Source organism: Helianthus annuus, chromosome 13 (genome assembly GCF_002127325.2).
Source record: "Helianthus annuus cultivar XRQ/B chromosome 13, HanXRQr2.0-SUNRISE, whole genome shotgun sequence".
Lineage (NCBI taxonomy): Eukaryota > Viridiplantae > Streptophyta > Magnoliopsida > Asterales > Asteraceae > Helianthus > Helianthus annuus.
The window spans coordinates 92420445-92442976 of NC_035445.2; the positions used below are offsets into that span (position 1 = coordinate 92420445).

The 22532-nt window shown below is 42.6% G+C and overlaps 1 protein-coding gene across 1 annotated transcript; it reads right to left on the reverse strand.

Moving 5' to 3' along the window:
• Positions 1–21096: 21096 nt before the first annotated feature.
• LOC110867241 lies at positions 21097–21765 on the reverse strand. The gene has a single exon (XM_022116367.1). It carries the CDS (start codon positions 21763–21765, stop codon positions 21097–21099), a length of 669 nt encoding a protein of 222 aa, XP_021972059.1.
• Positions 21766–22532: the final 767 nt, after the last annotated feature.

Here is a 22532-nt window from a genome sequence, read left to right on the forward strand (position 1 = left end):
CTCCTTCAGCGCATCTACATGCATACCAGGCCAGTAGTAACCGGCGCTCATGATCTTTGCGCAACCATCCGTGGCCCGGAGTGAATGCCGCAGATCCCCTCATGGATCTCCCTTATCAGGTAGTTCGCATCCTGGGGGTCCACACAGCGCAGTAGTGGCCCCAGGAAGGACTTTCGGTACAAAATACCGCCGTTCATTTCATATTGTAGGGCTTTGTTTTGGATCTTCCTCGCTTCCGCTTTGTTTTCAGGGAGTACCCCTTCTTGCAAGTACTGGATTATCGGGGTCATCCATGAAGGTTGGCCCATTTCGATCACGTTCACTTGTCGCAGCAGCACCGATGGATTCTTGAGTACCTCTATCCTTACATCTTTGGCAAGATGTTGAAAGGAGGTCGAGGCAAGCTTGCTCAAGGCATCAGCTGGCTTGTTTTCGGAGCGATTGATGTGTATAACCTTGTGAGATTTGAATTGTTGGAGCAATTCTTTCGCTTGTTCCAGATACAAAGCCATGACTTCTCCCTTCGCGTCGTATATGCCATTTACTTGACTGGCTATCAGGAGTGAGTCAACATGTGCGCGCAAGCTTTTCACTCCCATTTTGATGGCGAGGCATAAGCCTGCCAGAAATGCTTCGTACCCAGCCTCGTTGTTGGTGTTTTTGAAGTCCAACTTAATGGCGTAAGTAAACTCGTGATTCTCTGGGCTCACTAGGCGCAATCCTGCTCCCGCGCCATCTTCATTTGATGCCCCGTCGGTGTAAAGCATCCAAGTTTCATCTGTTGCATCTTTCTCTGGAGTCTCTATCAGCTCGCACTCCTTGATTTTATCGGCCGGCACTTCTGTGATGAAGTCGGCTAGGACCTGACCCTTAATAGCTGGTCGTTGCCTATACAAGATGTTATGGCCTCCTAGTTCAATGGCCCATTTTGCCAACCTGCCTGATGTCTCAGGCTTTTGCAGTATATTGCCGATGTGGAAATTTGTAAGCACAGTTATCACATGGCCTGTGAAGTATCGGCGCAGCCTTCGGGAGGTGTGTAATAGCGCAAGAACCAGCTTCTCCATTGTGGAATATCTTGTTTCTGGGTCAGTGAGTACCCTGGTGACATAGTAGATCGGGGTTTGTACTCCGTTTCTGTCGACCAATAATACTGACCCTACTGCCTTATCCGAGGAGGACAAGTACAGTACGAGGGGCTCTTTTTCAAATGGTGCTGTCAGGGTAGGGAGTTCAATTAGACACGCTTTCATCTGTTGAAAAGCTGTTTCTGCCTCCGGTGTCCAATTGAACTCCTGTTTCTTCACGCAGTTGCGCAACGTACTGATGAAGGGATACGACTTTGCGGCGTGGTTGGAGAGAAAACGATTAAGCGCGACCAGCCGGCCGGCCAGTCGTTGCATTTCCTTGATGTTTCGCGGTGAGGGCATTCGTTCTATAGCTTGTACTTTCTCTGGATTCACCTTGAAACCGCCGTTTGTGACAATGAAGCCTAGAAACTTCCCTTCTTCCATGCCAAAAGAACACTTGGCTGGATTTAGCTTCATATTTACGCTGCGCAATGAGTTGAACGTTTTCTCGATGTCTTTCAACATTTGGTCCTCCTCGGGACTTTTAACCACTAGATCATCGATATAAACCTCAATATGCTTTCCGATGTCACCTGCAAAGGTCTTGTCCATCAAGCGTTGATATGTCGCGCCTGCATTCTTCAGGCCAAAAGGTATCTTTGTGTAGCAGAAGATTCCAAGATCAGTTCTGAAAGCTGTCTTGTCTTCATCCTCTAGCTTCATCTGAACTTGATGGTATCCTTTGTAGCAATCCAAAAAGCACTTCCATCGGTATGGCGCGAGAGAATCTATTTTTTTATCGATCTCAGGCAAGGAATAGCAATCCTTTGGGCACGCCTTGTTGAGATCGGTGTAATCTACGCACATGCGCCATCCGCCGTTTGATTTTTCGACCATCACGGGGTTCGCCACCCAACTCTGATATCTTACCTCTCGCAAGATCCCGGCTTTAAGCAGCTCACATACCTGCTCGTTCATTGCTTTTGTCTTGTCTGCACCTAGGCTGCGCCTTCTTTGGACCTTTGGCTCAACAGAGGGGTACGTGTTTAAGCAATGCTCGGTGATGTTGCGCGGGACACCGGTCATGTCTGCCGGGGTCCAGGCAAATATATCCATGTTTCGAAACAGCAGTTGCTTTAGACGTGTTATGATGTTTGACGAAATGGCGTGGCCAATTGTCAAAGTCTGCTCAGGGTATTTTCGGTTTAAAACCCATTTCTCTGGCTCGGTCGTGGAGACCTTCGCCGTCTTTGTTGGGCGCAGCTCTTCAGTTGACATTACTTCTTTCTTGGCATATATGATTGCTACTCCTGTCTTGGTTGGGAAACCTATCGCAGAATGAGGCGTTGAAGTCACCATGTTTAGCTCGCCTTGTGTTTCCCTTCCAATAAGTACATCATGCCTCGATTTCACTGGCATTACCATGAAGTTCACATTTGTTGTTCTTGAGTGTTTCCCGTCAGAGAGCGTGACGGGGAAACTGATCTGTCCGAGAGGAAAAACCATCTCGTTGCAAAATCCAGACAAAGGATAATCGACTGGCTCGAGTCGCGCTTTATCCTCCTCATCCAACTGATTGAAACACTGTTCGTAAATGATGTGGGCAGTACTTCCCGGGTCTATGAATATGTAGTCAGTTTCATAATGCCCGATTATACCGGTAATGACGACGGGACGTGTGGCGCGAGGTCCGCCGCGCACTACCGGAAATATAACTTGCTGCTCTTGCCAAGAAGGTTCATAAGGGCGTTTGCCTTTCTCTTTCGCGCTATACCTGGGTCCGTTGACCATGTGAGTCTCTAGTCGTCGGACCTTTTTGTGGTTCCCTTCATCGTGGCGCTGGAGTTGACGGGTTTCCTTGCGTACATTCTTCACTAAATGGCTTAGCTTACCGCTTTTGAGCGCTCTCTCGATTTCTTGGCGCAAGCTATAACAGTCGTCGGTCAGGTGCCCTGAATCTTTGTGAAAATCGCAGTACAAGTTGGGGTCCTGCCCTTTCTTGTTTGTCATTGGCCTGGGAGCCTTGAAATCGTGATTTTCCGTCATCAATACCTCCTTTGGCGTTTTTGTGAGCGGAGTCCAGTGTTTGTCACGATTGTCGTCTCTGACCGCCTTCTTGTAACCAATTCGGTCGATCGTTTCTCGCGCATCTTCTCTGTAGTGCGGCCTGTCATCGCGACCTCTTGGTCTCTCAGACTTCCAGTCATGACTCTTGTATTTGTTACGCTTGTTGTTGTTGTCGCGCGTACTTCCTCTTGAGAATCGATCTTCAGGGTAGTAGCCCTTTCCACCAGCAAGGGACTCCTCAGTTTGCGCGACGATTTTTGCGGCTTCCATTAGTTTATCCCACTCCTTTGGCATTCCATCTTTGCCTGTGATGGTTCGAATGAGACTATCGCAGCGTATAGCCTTTTTGAAGTGACAGCGCATGAGTTGCTCACTGACGCCGCCTATTTCCAGACATTCTTTGTTAAAACGCGTGATGAAGTCCTCCAGACCTTCACCATCTCTTCGCCAAATATCTTCCACTTCGGCTGTGTCGCGCTGGTAGCGACGTTGTTGGCTAAAGTAGCTCAAGAATTGCGTCTTGAAATCTGTCCACGATTTAATCTTCCCAGGCGGAAGGCTGTCAAACCAGGCGCGAGCCGCCCCGGTAAGCGTTTGAATGAACAGGTGGCACCACATGGGCATGTTCCAACCTCCCATGCCGCCCACGCTCGTGAACGTTCTGACGTGATCGTCTGGATCAGTCAATCCATTGAATTTCCCGACAGTCGGGGGTAGCTTCTCTCGTGAAAGCGGCGCGAGTGCAATTTTCGGGATAAACTTGGAGTGTTCCGCAGCTTCCGCTGGTCTGTATGCCAGGCGGAAATCTCTTTCAGCTTCTTCTGTGTAGCCAATGTGTTGTCTTGGCTTGTAGTACTCATGGTTTTTTGGTAAACGATTAAAGACTGACGATTCCTCGTCACCTTCCCATGTGGGATCATACGGGTCCGTTTCTTCCCATTCGTTGTTCATGTTGCGCGGCGTGAGCCGGCTATGAACAGGGCCTCGTTGAAGGTTCGACGGATAGTCGTAGTAACTATCCGTTTCCCCTCTTGTATCGCGCGTGTCTTGTACGCTTAAACGTCTTGTAGGGGGAGGCCTGTTGATTCTGCCTTGTAGATTGGCTGGTGGGGGCACTTGGCGCACCCCCTGACTCTTAGGGGTGACCAAGGACGGTTCTGCCGTCAAAACTGCTTGCTGCGCGATCAACGATTGGTATGCTGCATTGATGGTGGCGATGTTTTTGGCATACCACGAGGCTGGGGTTTCGCCTTCTGGTAAGCCAAGTAATGCAGATACGTTTTGAGGTGGTGCTGTGTTCGAAGGTCCTTCTCCGTTGTTCCCTGGGGTGACCACTTGGGTGATGCGGGTGAAGCTCCCGCGCGGACCCCCAGTATTGTTGATTTCAACTTCGCCGATTTCTTCGATTTGTTGGGCTTGGAAGTTTTGGATTCCTTCACCCAACGCCATGTTAGAGTTGGTTCCGAAACCGAACTATGGAATGGTTCCTTGACCAGTCATAGTCGAAGGATGAAAAAGATGTCAAAGGCTCAAATAAAAGAAGATGAGGTTGGTTACAGAAAAAATCGGTGGGCGCCAATGAAGAAACACTGATCTAATTATAGAGTTAATTAGATTGGTTTATGTTCCTTTCATGATGGTTAATCTTCTTAAGGATATTTGAGCTCCTACTTGGTAATCAATCCTGCAAAACAGAACACCGTTACTCGTTAAGAGGGGAATGTGGGGGTTTCCCTCTTAACCAGGCTCCGGCGTGAGAATAAGCGACCGCTTTGAGAGTAATTAAGTGCTAAGAGTGAGAGTAGAGGGAATAGAATGTTTAACCTGTGGAATGAGGTCCCTATTTATAGCCGGAGAGGTGTAAGGGGTTATGGGCTGATGGGCCTTGGGCCGGAAGCGGACAACAAAACGGATATGCTCTTTGTCTCACTGGCGTCGACCGCTTAGTGGCTTCTAGACGTTCGTCGGTGCTGGCGCACCTTGATTGGAGCCACGTGTCGTTGTTGTCGGCCTTGTTGTCCTTCTGTCATCAGCAGACAAGTGGAGATCGTGGGACAGTTGTCTCCGTCCTCTGATTGGTACCACGTAGGCGTCCTTGTGTACTTCTCGTCAGGTGATCGTGGCGCACGATTGACCAGAGCCTGCTAGACGCTCATTGGCTCCTTCTACTGCCACTTGTACCTTATGTACCACTGTAGGTAGCCGTGCGCTTCCCTACTGAGTGGCTCTTGTTGGACAGCAAACTAACCCGCGCGGGGTTAGTATGCTCATTTGTTCCATTGTTTTATGCTAAGTGCTGATATCTGAGCCTCTTGTGGGCCTTGCCTCGCGCGGGGCAAACTACAACGTGTGTAGGGCGCGTGTGGATATTATTAATAAGTTTTCTGAAATAAGGAGTATGGTCTCGCGCGCAACCTGGGCGGAGGTTTGCGCGACTTTTTGGGACCATACCCCTTCAGTTATAAATCGTATTTTAGGTGTTGATAATGTATTGACAAACAATTCTTTTTTTTGTTAATGTTAAAATATTTGTAGTATACTTGACAAATGATCATGTAATGGATTGTTTTGGTATATATATATATATTTATATTTGTTTTATGAAAAAGATTTATTGTTTTTTGTTATTATACATGTATCCAGGGCAAATTAGTAATTTTATAAAAAAAAATTATACAATTAAAAGCATGACACGTGTAAATGAATGTCATACGTATGTGTCATAATGCTTGTCATGAACGTGTGTGTCATAAAATGAGTGTCATGAATGTGTGTCATTAAAAGGTGTCATAAAATGTGTGTCATGAATGCGTGTCATTAAATGTGTGTCATGAATGCGTGTCATTAAATGTGTGTCATAAAAACATGACACACAAATGCATGTCATGTTAATTTTATGACCCCTCAATCAACGACTCACATTTGCGTGTCATAAAGACCCTTTTATGACACGCAATGCATGTCAAGAAAGGTGTTTTTTCTAGTAGTGTGCTGCATGTAAAATTGCATGTCCCCAAGCATATGCTAGTAGTTTTGATTTCATAATCATTGGTCTTGCAACCATTTTAAGTCGCTTGATAAGCGATTCAGCAAGCCCATTTTGTGTATGTACATGAGGTACAGGATGCTCTACATTTATCCCAATAGACATGCAATAATCATTAAATGTTTGGGATGTAAATTCACCAGCATTGTCTAATCGAATATTCTTGATGGGGTAATCGGGAAAACGTGCTCTTAGCCTTATTAATTGAGCAAGTAGTCGTGCAAATGCCATATTACGACTTGATAGTAGGCACACGTGTGACCATCTAGTTGATACATCAATTAAGACCATAAAGTATCTAAATGGTCCACTAGAAGGATGTATAGGTCCACAAATATCCCCATGTATTCTTTCCAAAAAAATCAGGGATTCAGTCCCCACCTTCATTGGTGATGGGCGAGTAATCAACTTCCCTTGTGAACATGCAACACATGTAATATCCTTGGACTGAAGAATTTTCTGATTCTTCAAAGAATGCCCAACTGAATTTTCTATAATTTTTCGCATCATTGTTGATCCGGGATGGCCTAACCGGTCATACCATATGATAAAATTTTCTTGGTCGATAAACTTCTTGTTTATGACTGCATTTGATTCGATTGCATTAATTTTAGTATAATACAAACCAGAGGCAAGTGCGGGCAACTTTTCTGACACATGCTTTTTACCCGAACTTATATTTGTGATATGAAGGTACTCATCATGTCCCTCAGATGTAGTCTCAAGATGATATCCGTTTAAACGAACATCTTTAAAACTTATTAGATTTCTTTGAGACATTGGGGAAAATAACGCATTGGTTATTTTAAATGGTGTTCCATCTGGCAACACTACATAAGCTTCTCCAAACCCTGTCACACCCCGATTTCCACGTGTCTCACCGGTGGGCCCGGTGGGGGATTACCGTGACGATGTTGGCAACAAAATAGTCAAACCACACAATTATATAATGCACAGCGGAAGCATAAGATAAATATATATAAACTTCAACCTCTGGTTGTAATATCAAATGTATTACAGGGGTTGAATATATCCACAGTGGATCGTAAATGAACATAAAGTATTTGTTCCATCAGATACTGCAATCAAGCTTGCGAGACTTATCACGACGCTAGGGAGCTAATACCAGCCAATTTTCGTTTAGGTACCTGCACTTAATCTTTTTGGGGAAAATACGTCAGTTTACACTGGTAAATACATTCAACTGACACATTTGAAAATGTTTATTAAAATTGATTTGAATGCACAAGGCACAAACTCTTTTATAACTTGGGAAAATTATAATAAAATCTTGTGAACGTTTTACATGTTCTTTTATGCGTTCAGTAGCCCGGGTCGTGCTGGGTTAAAGATTTATAGACACACCACGTTTGCGTAAAACCGTAGTATAAAAACCAACGGCTACGTCTTTTAATTTAATGTCGACACTTTATACCGGGTGTACGCCTACACCGGGATGTCGATGGTCGTGGCCATTTCGTAAAATGATGCCAAGGATATCCGGGACAACGGTCATTAAACCCCCCAAAGGCTTATAAGCAACAAAACTGTTTAAATGAGCCGATCATATTTAATCAATTAACCACCTAAGCGATGGAATTATATAATGCTCAATCAAGCGGTATTAATATACCGTAACCCAAGCCCATATAGGGGAAATAAGTTAAAGTATTTACCTTTGCAAGTATATTTCCTTATTTTGGATTAAATCACCGATAGCTTTTACTGGGGCTCCTAATCTGGAACGAAGGTTTTAATTAACCTCTTAGAATCCTAACGGGTCGTTATAATGGCCGTAGCCTAGACCGGTTGGTTCCGATATATATAGATATGGTTTAATCGCGCGTAAAGGCGAAAACCGAGAATGGAGTGTGATTCTGACCCAACAAGTTCATAGACTTGTTTTATATGGGTTAATGGTTCACACTCTGGATTTTGGGGTTCAAATAATATAATTTGACCCGTATCGGCTAATTTATGAAAACTAGTTTCATAAGCCGAACCGTGCGCGCAATAGGCGAAACGGTTAACCATGAGAGTCGTACGCTTATTTCCTAAGTCAATATGCCTTAAATGGGTTGTGGTATCAGTAGGATACCTTCCGTGACGCCCGTAACGAGTTTAAGTTAATATTATGCCCCGTAGGGGCTTTTCGGTCATTTTAAAGACTTTAAAAGGGCTTTTCGAGTTCTACAGGAAATCTGAGTTTCCCGAACAGCTTATAAAGCTTAAAATACTTTATTTATTATTTAAAACCAGTAGCAACTGGAATCGGGTCAAAAGACCTTGTAGAACTCATGTTTTGGCCAAAAAGGGCATATTCGGTATTTACCGAACCGTAGCCATAACCGTAGGTTATGAGCAAGGTAAAAATTATTAAAAATCTTTAAAATTCCCAAAATATTAATTTATAACAGTGGGTAAAATATTTGGTGACGAAATCTTGGTTTAGATAGGCGTTATGCTATTTGCGCCGTTAATTACTAAAGTTTATTTAAATTGCGCTAATTAGCATAACTCTCATTCTAGACCTCGGATTGACGTGAAACTTTAAGGACATGCTTATAATTTAATAAGCAAGGTTTTGGTCCATTCACGTGTCCGTAATACTCGCTTTAATTTTTTTAAAAGGCCGTTACGGTCAACTTTTAGGCAAATGACGGAAATACGTAAAAGACTCGGATAACTCATGAACCGACCACAGAGGTTTATACCAACATGTGACTTGGTCCTAAGAGAGTCCTAAGGTATATCTATACCTCACTAAAACGGGTCAGAACTGAAGTCAAAGCAAAAGTCAAACTTTTGCGACTTTCGGCTCCGAACCGGTTCAATATAGCAAATGGTCGATTCAAACGAGCGCAAACAAGTTTATATACTTAATATCATGTTTTATAAGTGTCAAAACAGGTTTCATAACATATACATTACAGGTTATGCATAAATCGCTAAAATAGCTTTCTGTTGACTTTTTAACCGCACGTTTGACTCGTTATTTGACATAGTTAGAGTGGTGATCAGGGGGAACCTTTTTAGAGGTTTATTACCCACATAAATACCAACTCATAACCACTTTTGATTCGTCATAAGACTGAACCATCACTGAGTTATTTTAAAGTCAAACCGTATTTACGACGGTTTGGTTCTTAGCCATTTACTAAGGAAATGTGAGACCACAAAGGGTTAGATCACTTACAGAAGTTGTGTTCTTCCTTATAGAGCAGAGAAAAGGACTTGAGAGCTCTTGCAATGATCAGAGATGTGTGTTTTTGATGTTGTGAATGTTATGTGCCTAAGGTGGCTATTTATAGCCAATGCCAAGCAACTATGATCATTGCAAACACTCACAATAGTCCAGAGATGATGGGTAGGTGTCCCTGAGAGCTATGGGTCGAGTGTAGGGTGCCCATGCCTCATTGATTGAGGTTTGATCGTTCAAAGGCTCCAAAAGGCAAGTAACTACAACAATTCTGCATCTGGGCACTTTACGCGACCCGCATGGGAGTTCCCATGCACTATATCGCGGGTCGCCTAAATTTCAAATATCAGGCGTGTTATTTAGGAGGCTCGCGGCCCGCCTACACTTAAGTCTAACCTTCACGCGGGTCGCGAGAGGTTATAATTTCAGAAACTTTAAATCTTTTGTCATGATTACGAAATCCTGGTAATTAATAACGAAATCTTTCGTAATGATTTAACTGACCTTTCGGGTTTGAAGGGGTAACTTTGCGGTTTGGCCCTCGGTTATTTACCGATAGGGGCCCCGTGTTATTTACCCGCATTATGAAGTCCCCGGTTTATTTATTAATTATTCAGAAAGTCTTAACTTTCATTATTGACGCTTTTAACCCTTCTCATACGAATTCGAGTATAACTCTTTCGTTTTAAAACGGAACTTCGCGGAATTTGTACAGTATGTTCTAGTGAGCGTATAATACTGTTACGAAGCCTTGGGAACGTTAAAGGGTCACTCAGAGGTATAATTAACATGTTGACACAGTTAACCCCTGTGGTTCGTAATCTCTCACTTTCTTCCGCGTTTCGCTTCCGTACGATTTATGATTTATTCGTTTGAAGGTACAAGCATTTATTTAGGGTTACTATACAGTATATTTACCCTTGTTGATATTTATAACCCTCGAATTTATATACTTTCAAGGTTTGTCCAATTAGTCCTTTATTTAATATAAATGCCACGTGTAATCAAATGACACGTGTTAACACATTATTGGACGCAAAAATTCGAGGTGTTACATCCTCACCCCCTTAAAATAAATCTCGACCCGAGATTTACTCAAATAAATAGGGGTACTTTTCTTTCATTGTAGCTTCGACTTCCCACGTATATTCAGGACCTCTACGAGCATCCCATTTGACTTTTACAATCGGTACGTGCTTTCTGCGAAGCTTCTTCACCTGTCGATCTTCAATCGACAAAGGTTTTTCTATAAATTTTAAGCTCTCATCTATATGCACATCTGCGTGTGGAATTACCAATGATTCATCGGCGAAGCACTTTTTGAGATTGCAGATGTGGAACACATTGTGAATTCCGTTGAGCTCTTCAGGCAAGTTCAACTTATAGGCGACTGATCCGACCCGTTCAATGACCTCAAAAGGTCCTATGTATCTCGGACTCAGCTTGCCTTTCTTGCCGAAACGCATCACCCCTTCCAGGGTGATACCTTAAGCAACACTTTTTCACCTACTTCGAAGTGAAAATCTTTACGCTTTGGATCAGCGTAGCTCTTCTGCCTATCGCCGGCAGTCTTGAGACGTTCCCGGATCTGGACAATCTTGTCCGTTGTCTGGAAAACAATCTCTGGTCCTGATAATTGGACCTCTCCTACTTCCGCCCAACGAACAGGCAATCTGCATTTCCTACCATATAATGCCTCGAAAGGCGCAGCCTTTATGCTGGTGTGGTAGCTATTATTGTAGGAGAATTCGATCAGGGGTAGGTTCTTATCCCAGTTACCACCTAAATCGATCGCACATGCACGAAGCATGTCTTCTAGCGTTTGGATAGTACGCTCACTTTGACAGTCCGTCTGTGGATGGTAAGCCGTACTAAAGTTTAAACGCGTGCCCAAAGATTGCTGGAAACTCTTCCATAAATGAGATGTGTATCTAGTATCCCTGTCGGAGATAATAGACACAGGTATGCCGTGTAAGGCTACAATCTTATCGACATAAAGTTGGGCTAACATATCGGAGCTATACGTCTCCTTGATGGGTAGAAAATGAGCTGATTTAGTCAGCCTATCGACGATGACCCATATTGTATCGTTTCCTTTCCTGGTTTTGGGTAACTTGGTTATGAAGTCCATAGTTACGCATTCCCACTTCCACTCGGGAAGTTCAGGCTGTTGTAGCAAGCCAGACGGCTTTTGGTGCTCGGCTTTGACCTGAGCACAAGTCAAGCACTTTGCTACATGGGCGGCTACAGACTTTTTCAAGCCTATCCACCAATAATTTGCCTTTAAGTCTTGGTACATTTTGTCTGCACCCGGATGGACTGAGTATTTGGAACTATGGGCTTCCTGGAGAACAACATCTCGTAGTCCTCCATAAATCGGAACCCATATACGTCCGTTTAGCCTAAGAATTCCATCTTTGCTAAGAGTCAACTGCTCCTCAGTTACTCCCAGCCTTTCATTAGGATAATTAGCTTCCAACACAGCCTCACGCTACGCAGCTAATATCCTTTCTATCAAATTATTCTTAACCTCAATGCTCTTGGCATTGATTCGAATGGGTTTTACCCTTTCCTTCCTGCTCAAGGCATCGGCGACCACATTCGCCTTGCCGGGATGGTACCTGATTTCACAGTCATAATCATTCAGGGTCTCCATCCAACGGCGCTGTCTCATGTTCAACTCTTTCTGGTTGAACAGGTGCTGGAGGTTTTTGTGATCTGAATAAATCACAAATTTAATACCATAAAGGTAATGCCTCCACAGCTTTAGTGCAAATACAACGGCACCCAACTCCAAATCATGGGTGGTGTAATTATTTTCATGCACTTTTAATTGCCTTGAAGCATAGGCAATCACCTTGCCCTTCTGCATAAGCACACACCCCATGCCTGTGTGTGATGCATCGCAGTAAACTACGAATTCATCTGTACCTTCCGGTAATGTCAACACAGGTGCGTTGCTTAGCTTTTGCTTCAGTATTTCGAAGGACTCTTGTTGCTTTGGGCCCCAAATGTACTTTTCTTTCTTCTTGGTCAAGGAAGTCAAGGGCGCAGCAATCCTCGAAAAGTTTTCAATAAATCTCCGGTAGTATCCTGCTAACCCCAGGAAACTACGGATTTCGGTAGGCGTCTTTGGCTCTTGCCAGTTCATAACCGCCTCTACCTTAGCGGGATCCACTTGGATACCACGCTCGCTCACAACGTGACCTAAAAATTGAACCTCTCTTAGCCAGAATTCACATTTCGAGAATTTGGCGTAGAGTTTCTCACGCTGTAGTAATTCGAGAATGCAACGGAGGTGCTTCTCGTGGTCTGCTTGGTTCTTGGAATAGATAAGGATATCATCGATGAAGACTATGACGAATTTGTCCAAGTATGGCTTGCAAACGCGGTTCATGAGATCCATGAACGCAGCCGGTGCATTTGTGAGCCCAAAAGGCATCACTAGGAACTCGTAATGACCATAGCGAGTCCTAAATGCAGTCTTGTGTACATCTTCATCTCTGACCCTTAGTTGATGATAGCCCGACCTTAAGTCGATCTTCGAGAAGTAGCTTGCTCCTTGCAGCTGGTCGAATAGATCATCGATCCTTGGTAAAGGATATCTATTCTTTATGGTAACTTTATTCAGTTCTCTGTAGTCGATGCACAACCGCATCGATCCGTCCTTCTTCTTTACAAATAGGACAGGAGCTCCCCAGGGAGATGAACTGGGTCTGATGAAACCTTTCGCCAGCAGTTCGTCTAACTGGGTCCTTAGTTCTTTCATTTCCGTTGGAGCTAATCTGTAAGGTGCTCTTGCTATCGGAGCCGCTCCAGGAATAATGTCTATTCTGAACTCCACTTGTCTATCTGGTGGCAAACCAGGTAGTTCTTCGGGAAAAACCTCGGGGTATTCAGAAATGACAGGAAGATCCTCGATCTTCGGCTTTGGTTCTTCAATTATCACCTGAGCCATGTAAATTACACAGCCTCTGTTCAAACACCTTGAAGCTTTCAGCATGGATACGTCTTCGGGCAATCCGTAATGCGTATCCCCTCGAATGGTAAGAGATTCACCACTCGGAGTCTTTAAAACTATCTGCCTTTTGCCGCAAATGATTTGGGCCTGATTACGGGATAACCAGTCCATGCCTAGCACGATGTCAAAACCCGCTAATTTGAAAGGAAGTAGAGATAAAGGAAAAGAATGGTTCCTAATGGACATTTCGCATCCTTCTAGAACAGTAGAGACGGTTTCTATCGTGCCGTCTGCTAACTCTACTTCGTATTTTACGTCAAGGGTTTTGATTGGCATATTTAGTAGTTGGCAAAATTTCTGGTCTACAAAGGATTTATCAGCGCCAGAATCGAATAGTACTCTTGCAAATATATTATTTACGAGAAAAGTACCTGTAAGCACATTGTCGTCCTTAACCGCTTCCTTTGCATCCATGCGAAAAACTCTCGCATTCGACTTCTTCGTCTCTTCCGCCTTCTTGGCATACTTTGGGCAATTACTCTTTATGTGCCCCTTTTCGTTACAACCATAGCAGGTTGCATCCTTTATCTTTTTGCACTCCATGGTCTTATGATCCTTGGACTTGCATAGCCCACAGGATGGAGTCTTTTGTTGCGACTGTGAATCAGACGCAAACCTACACTTCCCGGAGTGAGGTTTCTTGCAGACCTTGCAGTGAGGTCTTCCATCAGCTTGCCCCTCCTTCTTTGCCTCCGACCCTCTCTTGCCCTCACCGTTTCCACGGTGCTTTTTCCCAGACTTTCGTGAGGTATCATCCTCACGTTTTCGCTTTTCAGCCTCCTTGCTCCTTTGTGCCCTCAGACGGACAGCATCAAGTGTAAGAGACAAGGAGAGGTCAGTAACTGACCTGAAGGTCGTCGGCCTAGAGGCCTTCACACTGGCCTTGATCGCCGGCTCTAAGCCCCCAATGAAACGGGCAATCCTTCGAGGTTCTGGTGTCACAAGATATGGCACCAGGTGTGACATGGTGTTAAAGCTTGTCAGATATGCTTGACAATCCAGGTTTGTCATCACTAGTGAGACAAAATCCGCCTCAATCTTCTCAACCTCATGTTGAGGGCAGTAGTTTTCTTTTATGAGGGCAATAAACTCCCCCCATGACATTTTGTATAAGGCAGACTTACCTGAAGCCTGCACCAGAGCTCTCCACCACGCCAGGGCCTCGCCCTTGAATGACTGGGACACAAACTTTACCACGTCCCTCTCAGCGCACCCGCTGATGTCCACAATCGTGTCCATCTCGTCTAGCCAGGTGATACAGTCAACCGCACCTTTCTCCCCTGTAAATTCACGGGGCTTACATGATACAAAGTATTTGTAGGTGCAACCCTTAGCACTGGATGCATCAGTATATTCTCTATCGCGATGAACGCTGTGCTCAGTGGACGAGTGTTTGTCGTCATCTTTCTTGGGTTCAGAGGGTGGTTTGGAGTGTGTCTTTGGTTTGGAGGGTGGTTTTGACACGGTCCTGCCTTGGGACTCAGTATATTGACGATCAATAGCTGCCTGAACAGCATTGTCAATCAGAGCCTTTAGCTGTGCGCCTGTCAGATGCATTGGCGTGTTGTCATAGTCATCTTCATTTGTGTGGCTGTTCTCTCCATTGGGATCCGCCATTGTAACTTGAATCTGTTACAGAAGATAACAAAATTTTATTTAGGCGATTATTATATAATTGTCTTTTATGACAATTTGTCAACCATGGTACAGAGACCATATTTGGTTAACTTATTATTTCATTTAAATATTAGGATTTGAATATATCCTATTTTAGCTATATAAATAGTATTGGCGGCATAAAGCCTAATCACGAGGATGTTTTATAATATTAGCCGAGATTTCAGAGAATCAAAGGCATAGAGAGTTGAACCGTAGTTCTTTTATCTCTTTCTGACAGGGAGTCATAGACCACCACTGCCTTTTGTCGTTATAAGACAATTATTACGGCCCATAGGCACTACACCTCTAATGGGTGTTTTAGTATGGTTGGCCCGTAGGCACTACATCTCTAATGGATGTTTTAATAATATTGGCCCGTAGGCACTACATCTCAAATGGATGTGTTTAATAAGGTTGGCCCGTAGGCACTGCATCACTAACGGATGTTTTAATAATATTGGCCCGTAGGCACTACATCACTAATGGATGTTTTAATAATACTGGCCCGTAGGCACTGCATCACTAATGGATGTCTTTATAATACTGGCCCGTAGGCACTACATCACTAACGGATGTTTTAATAATATTGGCCCGTAGGCACTACATCACTAATGGATGTTTTAATAATTCTGGCCCGTAGGCACTGCATCACTAATGGATGTCTTTATAATACTGGCCCGTAGGCACTACATCACTAACGGATGTTTTAATAATACTGATCACCTTCATTGGTGATTTAACCCATGATTTATAAATCATTTAGTTGGGTTTTGAAATCCTTAAAGGATTATTGTATAAGAATGACGTGCGTGATTTTAACGAATCACATCTGCCATGATTGTTAACATGCGTACAGAGGTTAACAGGGAATCAGAATCTTTTCAATTAGGTCGTACCATCTTGACTGGATCTAAAAGACACCAAGCTAGGTTTCACCTTTTAAGATTCTTTATTTAGGCAGATCAATATAAAAGGAATGGTTTTGATTTATTTTATATATATTAAAACAAAACTCATAACATACATTCCATAATCTCAAATACAATTACATATTGCCCTAAACGGGTCTTTCAAATAGTACATACCTCCATAGAGGTTTAAAAATAAGTGACAAGTCCACGCAGGGACTAATACAAGATAGATGTCCATGCAAGGACTAAAGATAAGTCCGCGTAGGGACTGAAATACGATAAGTTGTCCACACAGGGACTTATTTTAAAGTAAATTACATTCGTACAACTATTAAGGGCTAATGGTCACGTTTCTTCTTTTTGCCCTTTAGTAGGTTCGCCAAGCCCTTGAGAAATCCTCGGTGGCTTTTCTTTTCTTCCTCGAACTCTCTCTCCACACGATCTAGTCGATGGAGTATTTCTTCCTGTTCAGGAGGAGAGAAACGTGGTTGTGGCGCTTGATGCGGAACTGGAGGTCTGGGAGGTATTGGATACCCATGAGCTGAGTAGTCCGGTGGTCCCATGTTTCCATGTGCTCCGTCAGGGTATCGCGCATTATATCTTGCCGACACCACATATGGGTCGCGCTCATAGCCGTAGTTGTATTATGCTTGTGACGGTTCGAACGGGTTGTAAGCCGTCGGGCCCGTATAAGCAGGTATGGGTTGGTCATACCCAAATGGTGGCGAATTTCGTGCAGCTGGTGCGGAGTTCGCCTCCTGTATAGGACTTGAAGGTCCTTCTTCTTGTAGCGGCGGATAGTGGCTACTACTAGAATGTCGAGGAGTGCTGAAGTGGATACCCCCTCCTCCTCGTGTAGACATACGAGCATTTGTCCTCCTACGCCTTGGCGGATCAGGTATTACTGGTTGTGCCGGTGGCGGAGGTGGTGGCGTAACTGCCTCAAAGCGTGAATCCTCAGAGGGATCCTGTGGATGTCTCGGTTGTTGAGATGTCTGTTGAGGTGGCGTGTAGTACCACTCATGTCGGTCAAACATCGCTTGGAAACTGTCAGGTCCTTGATAGGGCGTTCCATGGAAGGATGACCCATCAGAAACTTCTATCGGGTGCGTGGGCGTACCACGAGCTGGTTCAGTAGGATCCTCATCTTCCTCCATGGGATCTTCAGAAAAGTGGTCTTGTGGCCCTAGTGGAACAAAACCTGATGGTTCCTGTATGTAGTCAGCCGGATTAAACTGACCTATGTAGTAGGGAGTAGGGTCGTCATAATTCCGGTGCGAAACCGAACGCTGTAGAGGTATGAAGGAAGGTTGTGGGTTGTTGGGATCACTTTCTGAATCTGGCCCAAAGGAGTGCCGGTAGGATGGCGTCGAGCTGTGCGAAGTGGAATGCCTCACGGGTTCGTAAAGATCTCTTCGTCGTTGTGGCTCTTCGCTCCGTGTCATCGAAGGATGTCTTGTACCAGATGGTCCAGCTTCGTTATCGTGATGTGTCACGATTTCTCCTCTGCCTCTTCTTCCCCTTCCTCTTCCTCGGAATATAACAGGTGGCATTTTCCTGCTCCAAAACTTATTAAAAATCAAATCGAAAATAAAGACAAAAAGGAGTAATAATCCGAATTTGTCCTAAGTTCTTGTCTAGACTCAAGTATGTGCAATTGTGTCATTGAGATTAAACACAATAGGATAGTGTTTAATTCACTCAATGTTGGCTCTGATACCAACCTGTCACACCCCGATTTCCACGTGTCTCACCGGTGGGCCCGGTGGGGGATTACCGTGACGATGTTGGCAACAAAATAGTCAAACCACACAATTATATAATGCACAGCGGAAGCATAAGATAAATATATATAAACTTCAACCTCTGGTTGTAATATCAAATGTATTACAGGGGTTGAATATATCCACAGTGGATCGTAAATGAACATAAAGTATTTGTTCCATCAGATACTGCAATCAAGCTTGCGAGACTTATCACGACGCTAGGGAGCTAATACCAGCCAATTTTCGTTTAGGTACCTGCACTTAATCTTTTTGGGGAAAATACGTCAGTTTACACTGGTAAATACATTCAACTGACACATTTGAAAATGTTTATTAAAATTGATTTGAATGCACAAGGCACAAACTCTTTTATAACTTGGGAAAATTATAATAAAATCTTGTGAACGTTTTACATGTTCTTTTATGCGTTCAGTAGCCCGGGTCGTACCGGGTTAAAGATTTATAGACACACCACGTTTGCGTAAAACCGTAGTATAAAAACCAACGGCTACGTCTTTTAATTTAATGTCGACACTTTATACCGGGTGTACGCCTACACCGGGATGTCGATGGTCGTGGCCATTTCGTAAAATGATGGCAAGGATATCCGGGACAACGGTCATTAAACCCCCCAAAGGCTTATAAGCAACAAAACTGTTTAAATGAGCCGATCATATTTAATCAATTAACCACCTAAGCGATGGAATTATATAATGCTCAATCAAGCGGTATTAATATACCGTAACCCAAGCCCATATAGGGGAAATAAGTTAAAGTATTTACCTTTGCAAGTATATTTCCTTATTTTGGATTAAATCACCGATAGCTTTTACTGGGGCTCCTAATCTGGAACGAAGGTTTTAATTAACCTCTTAGAATCCTAACGGGTCGTTATAATGGCCGTAGCCTAGACCGGTTGGTTCCGATATATATAGATATGGTTTAATCGCGCGTAAAGGCGAAAACCGAGAATGGAGTGTGATTCTGACCCAACAAGTTCATAGACTTGTTTTATATGGGTTAATGGTTCACACTCTGGATTTTGGGGTTCAAATAATATAATTTGACCCGTATCGGCTAATTTATGAAAACTAGTTTCATAAGCCGAACCGTGCGCGCAATAGGCGAAACGGTTAACCATGAGAGTCGTACGCTTATTTCCTAAGTCAATATGCCTTAAATGGGTTGTGGTATCAGTAGGATACCTTCCGTGACGCCCGTAACGAGTTTAAGTTAATATTATGCCCCGTAGGGGCTTTTCGGTCATTTTAAAGACTTTAAAAGGGCTTTTCGAGTTCTACAGGAAATCTGAGTTTCCCGAACAGCTTATAAAGCTTAAAATACTTTATTTATTATTTAAAACCAGTAGCAACTGGAATCGGGTCAAAAGACCTTGTAGAACTCATGTTTTGGCCAAAAAGGGCATATTCGGTATTTACCGAACCGTAGCCATAACCGCAGGTTATGAGCAAGGTAAAAATTATTAAAAATCTTTAAAATTCCCAAAATATTAATTTATAACAGTGGGTAAAAGATTTGGTGACGAAATCTTGGTTTAGATAGGCGTTATGCTATTTGCGCCGTTAATTACTAAAGTTTATTTAAATTGCGCTAATTAGCATAACTCTCATTCTAGACCTCGGATTGATGTGAAACTTTAAGGACATGCTTATAATTTAATAAGCAAGGTTTTGGTCCATTCACGTGTCCGTAATACTCGCTTTAATTTTTTTAAAAGGCCGTTACGGTCAACTTTTAGGCAAATGACGGAAATACGTAAAAGACTCGGATAACTCATGAACCGACCACAGAGGTTTATACCAACATGTGACTTGGTCCTAAGAGAGTCCTAAGGTATATCTATACCTCACTAAAACGGGTCAGAACTGAAGTCAAAGCAAAAGTCAAACTTTTGCGACTTTCGGCTCCGAACCGGTTCAATATAGCAAATGGTCGATTCAAACGAGCGCAAACAAGTTTATATACTTAATATCATGTTTTATAAGTGTCAAAACAGGTTTCATAACATATACATTACAGGTTATGCATAAATCGCTAAAATAGCTTTCTGTTGACTTTTTAACCGCACGTTTGACTCGTTATTTGACATAGTTAGAGTGGTGATCAGGGGGAACCTTTTTAGAGGTTTATTACCCACATAAATACCAACTCATAACCACTTTTGATTCGTCATAAGACTGAACCATCACTGAGTTATTTTAAAGTCAAACCGTATTTACGACGGTTTGGTTCTTAGCCATTTACTAAGGAAATGTGAGACCACAAAGGGTTAGATCACTTACAGAAGTTGTGTTCTTCCTTATAGAGCAGAGAAAAGGACTTGAGAGCTCTTGCAATGATCAGAGATGTGTGTTTTTGATGTTGTGAATGTTATGTGCCTAAGGTGGCTATTTATAGCCAATGCCAAGCAACTATGATCATTGCAAACACTCACAATAGTCCAGAGATGATGGGTAGGTGTCCCTGAGAGCTATGGGTCGAGTGTAGGGTGCCCATGCCTCATTGATTGAGGTTTGATCGTTCAAAGGCTCCAAAAGGCAAGTAACTACAACAATTCTGCATCTGGGCACTTTACGCGACCCGCATGGGAGTTCCCATGCACTATATCACGGGTCGCCTAAAGTTCAAATATCTGGCGTGTTATTTAGGAGGCTCGCGGCCCGCCTACACTTAAGTCTAACCTTCACGCGGGTCGCGAGAGGTTATAATTTCAGAAACTTTAAATCTTTTGTCATGATTACGAAATCCTGGTAATTAATAACGAAATCTTTCGTAATGATTTAACTGACCTTTCGGGTTTGAAGGGGTAACTTTGCGGTTTGGCCCTCGGTTATTTACCGATAGGGGCCCCGTGTTATTTACCCGCATTATAAAGTCCCCGGTTTATTTATTAATTATTCAGAAAGTCTTAACTTTCATTATTGTCGCTTTTAACCCTTCTCATACGAATTCGAGTATAACTCTTTCGTTTTAAAACGGAACTTCGCGGAATTTGTACAGTATGTTCTAGTGAGCGTATAATACTGTTACGAAGCCTTGGGAACGTTAAAGGGTCACTCAGAGGTATAATTAACATGTTGACACAGTTAACCCCTGTGGTTCGTAATCTCTCACTTTCTTCCGCGTTTCGCTTCCGTACGATTTATGATTTATTCGTTTGAAGGTACAAGCATTTATTTAGGGTTACTATACAGTATATTTACCCTTGTTGATATTTATAACCCTCGAATTTATATACTTTCAAGGTTTGTCCAATTAGTCCTTTATTTAATATAAATGCCACGTGTAATCAAATGACACGTGTTAACACATTATTGGACGCAAAAATTCGAGGTGTTACACACAACCATGATGATAACCTCGATCACGTCCGTAACTTTCACTTTGGCCATTATATGTTGCCACATTAGCTTCAGGGATTGGGGTTGCTCCAACCGGACGAGTCTCATGATTTTTCATTAAGAGCTCATTGTTTTGCTCGGCCACAAGCAAACATGATATTAATTCACTATATTTGGTGAAACCCCTTTCACGATATTGTTGTTGTAGTATCACATTTGAGGGGTGAAAGGTTAAGAATGTTTTTTCCAACATTTCTTTATCAGTAATATTTTCACCACATAGAATCAATTGTGATGTGATTCTAAACATTGCCGAGTTGTACTCGCTTATAGACTTAAAGTCTTGCAACCTTAAATTGATCCACTCGTAACGAGCTCTCGGTAATATTACCGTTTTCTGGTGGTCATACCTTTCTTTCAGGTTGGTCCAAAGGACAAGTGGATCCTTGATAGTGAGATACTCACTTTTCAAAGCCTCATGAATATGATGACGTAAAAAGATCATGGCTTTTGCCTTATCTTGGGTACTTGCTTTATTTCCTTCTTTAATTGTTTCACCCAGATTATTGGCATTCAAATGTATTTCAGCATCCAATACCCATGACAAATAGTTTTTCCCAGTAATATCTAAAGCCATAAATTCAAGTTTTGCAAGATTTGTCATGGTAGAACTATATTAAAAAAAAACAAAACAAAACACATGCATTAATGTATGTTATTCGAAGTGTAAACCAATAAATATAAAAATTTTCAAGATTTGGTTAACGTTATATTTTAATAAAGGAAAAATTTATACATATAATATTAAAAAGGTCCTAATATTAAACCCCGTGTGACAGCAACAACATCTACCTTATTAAAAAAAATAGCAAAGTATCATAAGATGCAGAAGATAATAAATAATATAAGAAAAGAGTGAATTTCAAATTTTGTCCTTTATCTTTATACCTAATTTCAACCGGTGTCCTTTGTCTTTAAAATTGACAAATTTTGTACTTTATGTTTCCAAATCTTGCATGTTATGTCCTTTAGGCCTAATCAAGTTAAGTTTTTATGTTAAGTGGAGGGCAAATTGGTCTTTTTATTTAATTAATTTAACAAAATCATTATAATAATTATAACAAAATAAATTATGTTTTATATATAAAGTCACACGCTCTCTCTCTATATCTACCCTCTCTCTTTATATATCCAGCAGACCACCCCTACAAAATTGACAAAAAAGAAGCAACCCCCATTTTAAAACCCACAAATAAAGAACACCAAATCAAAACTCTAATTCAAACCCACCTCAGCATCATAATTAACAAACTCAGTGCAGATTTTCACTATCGCACTCTTATCTTCCAACCGTCCAGCAGCTACTACAGCAACTTCATTCCATAAACCAATAGTTACAGAATGTTCTTCGCAGAGCTCCGCCCATACTTG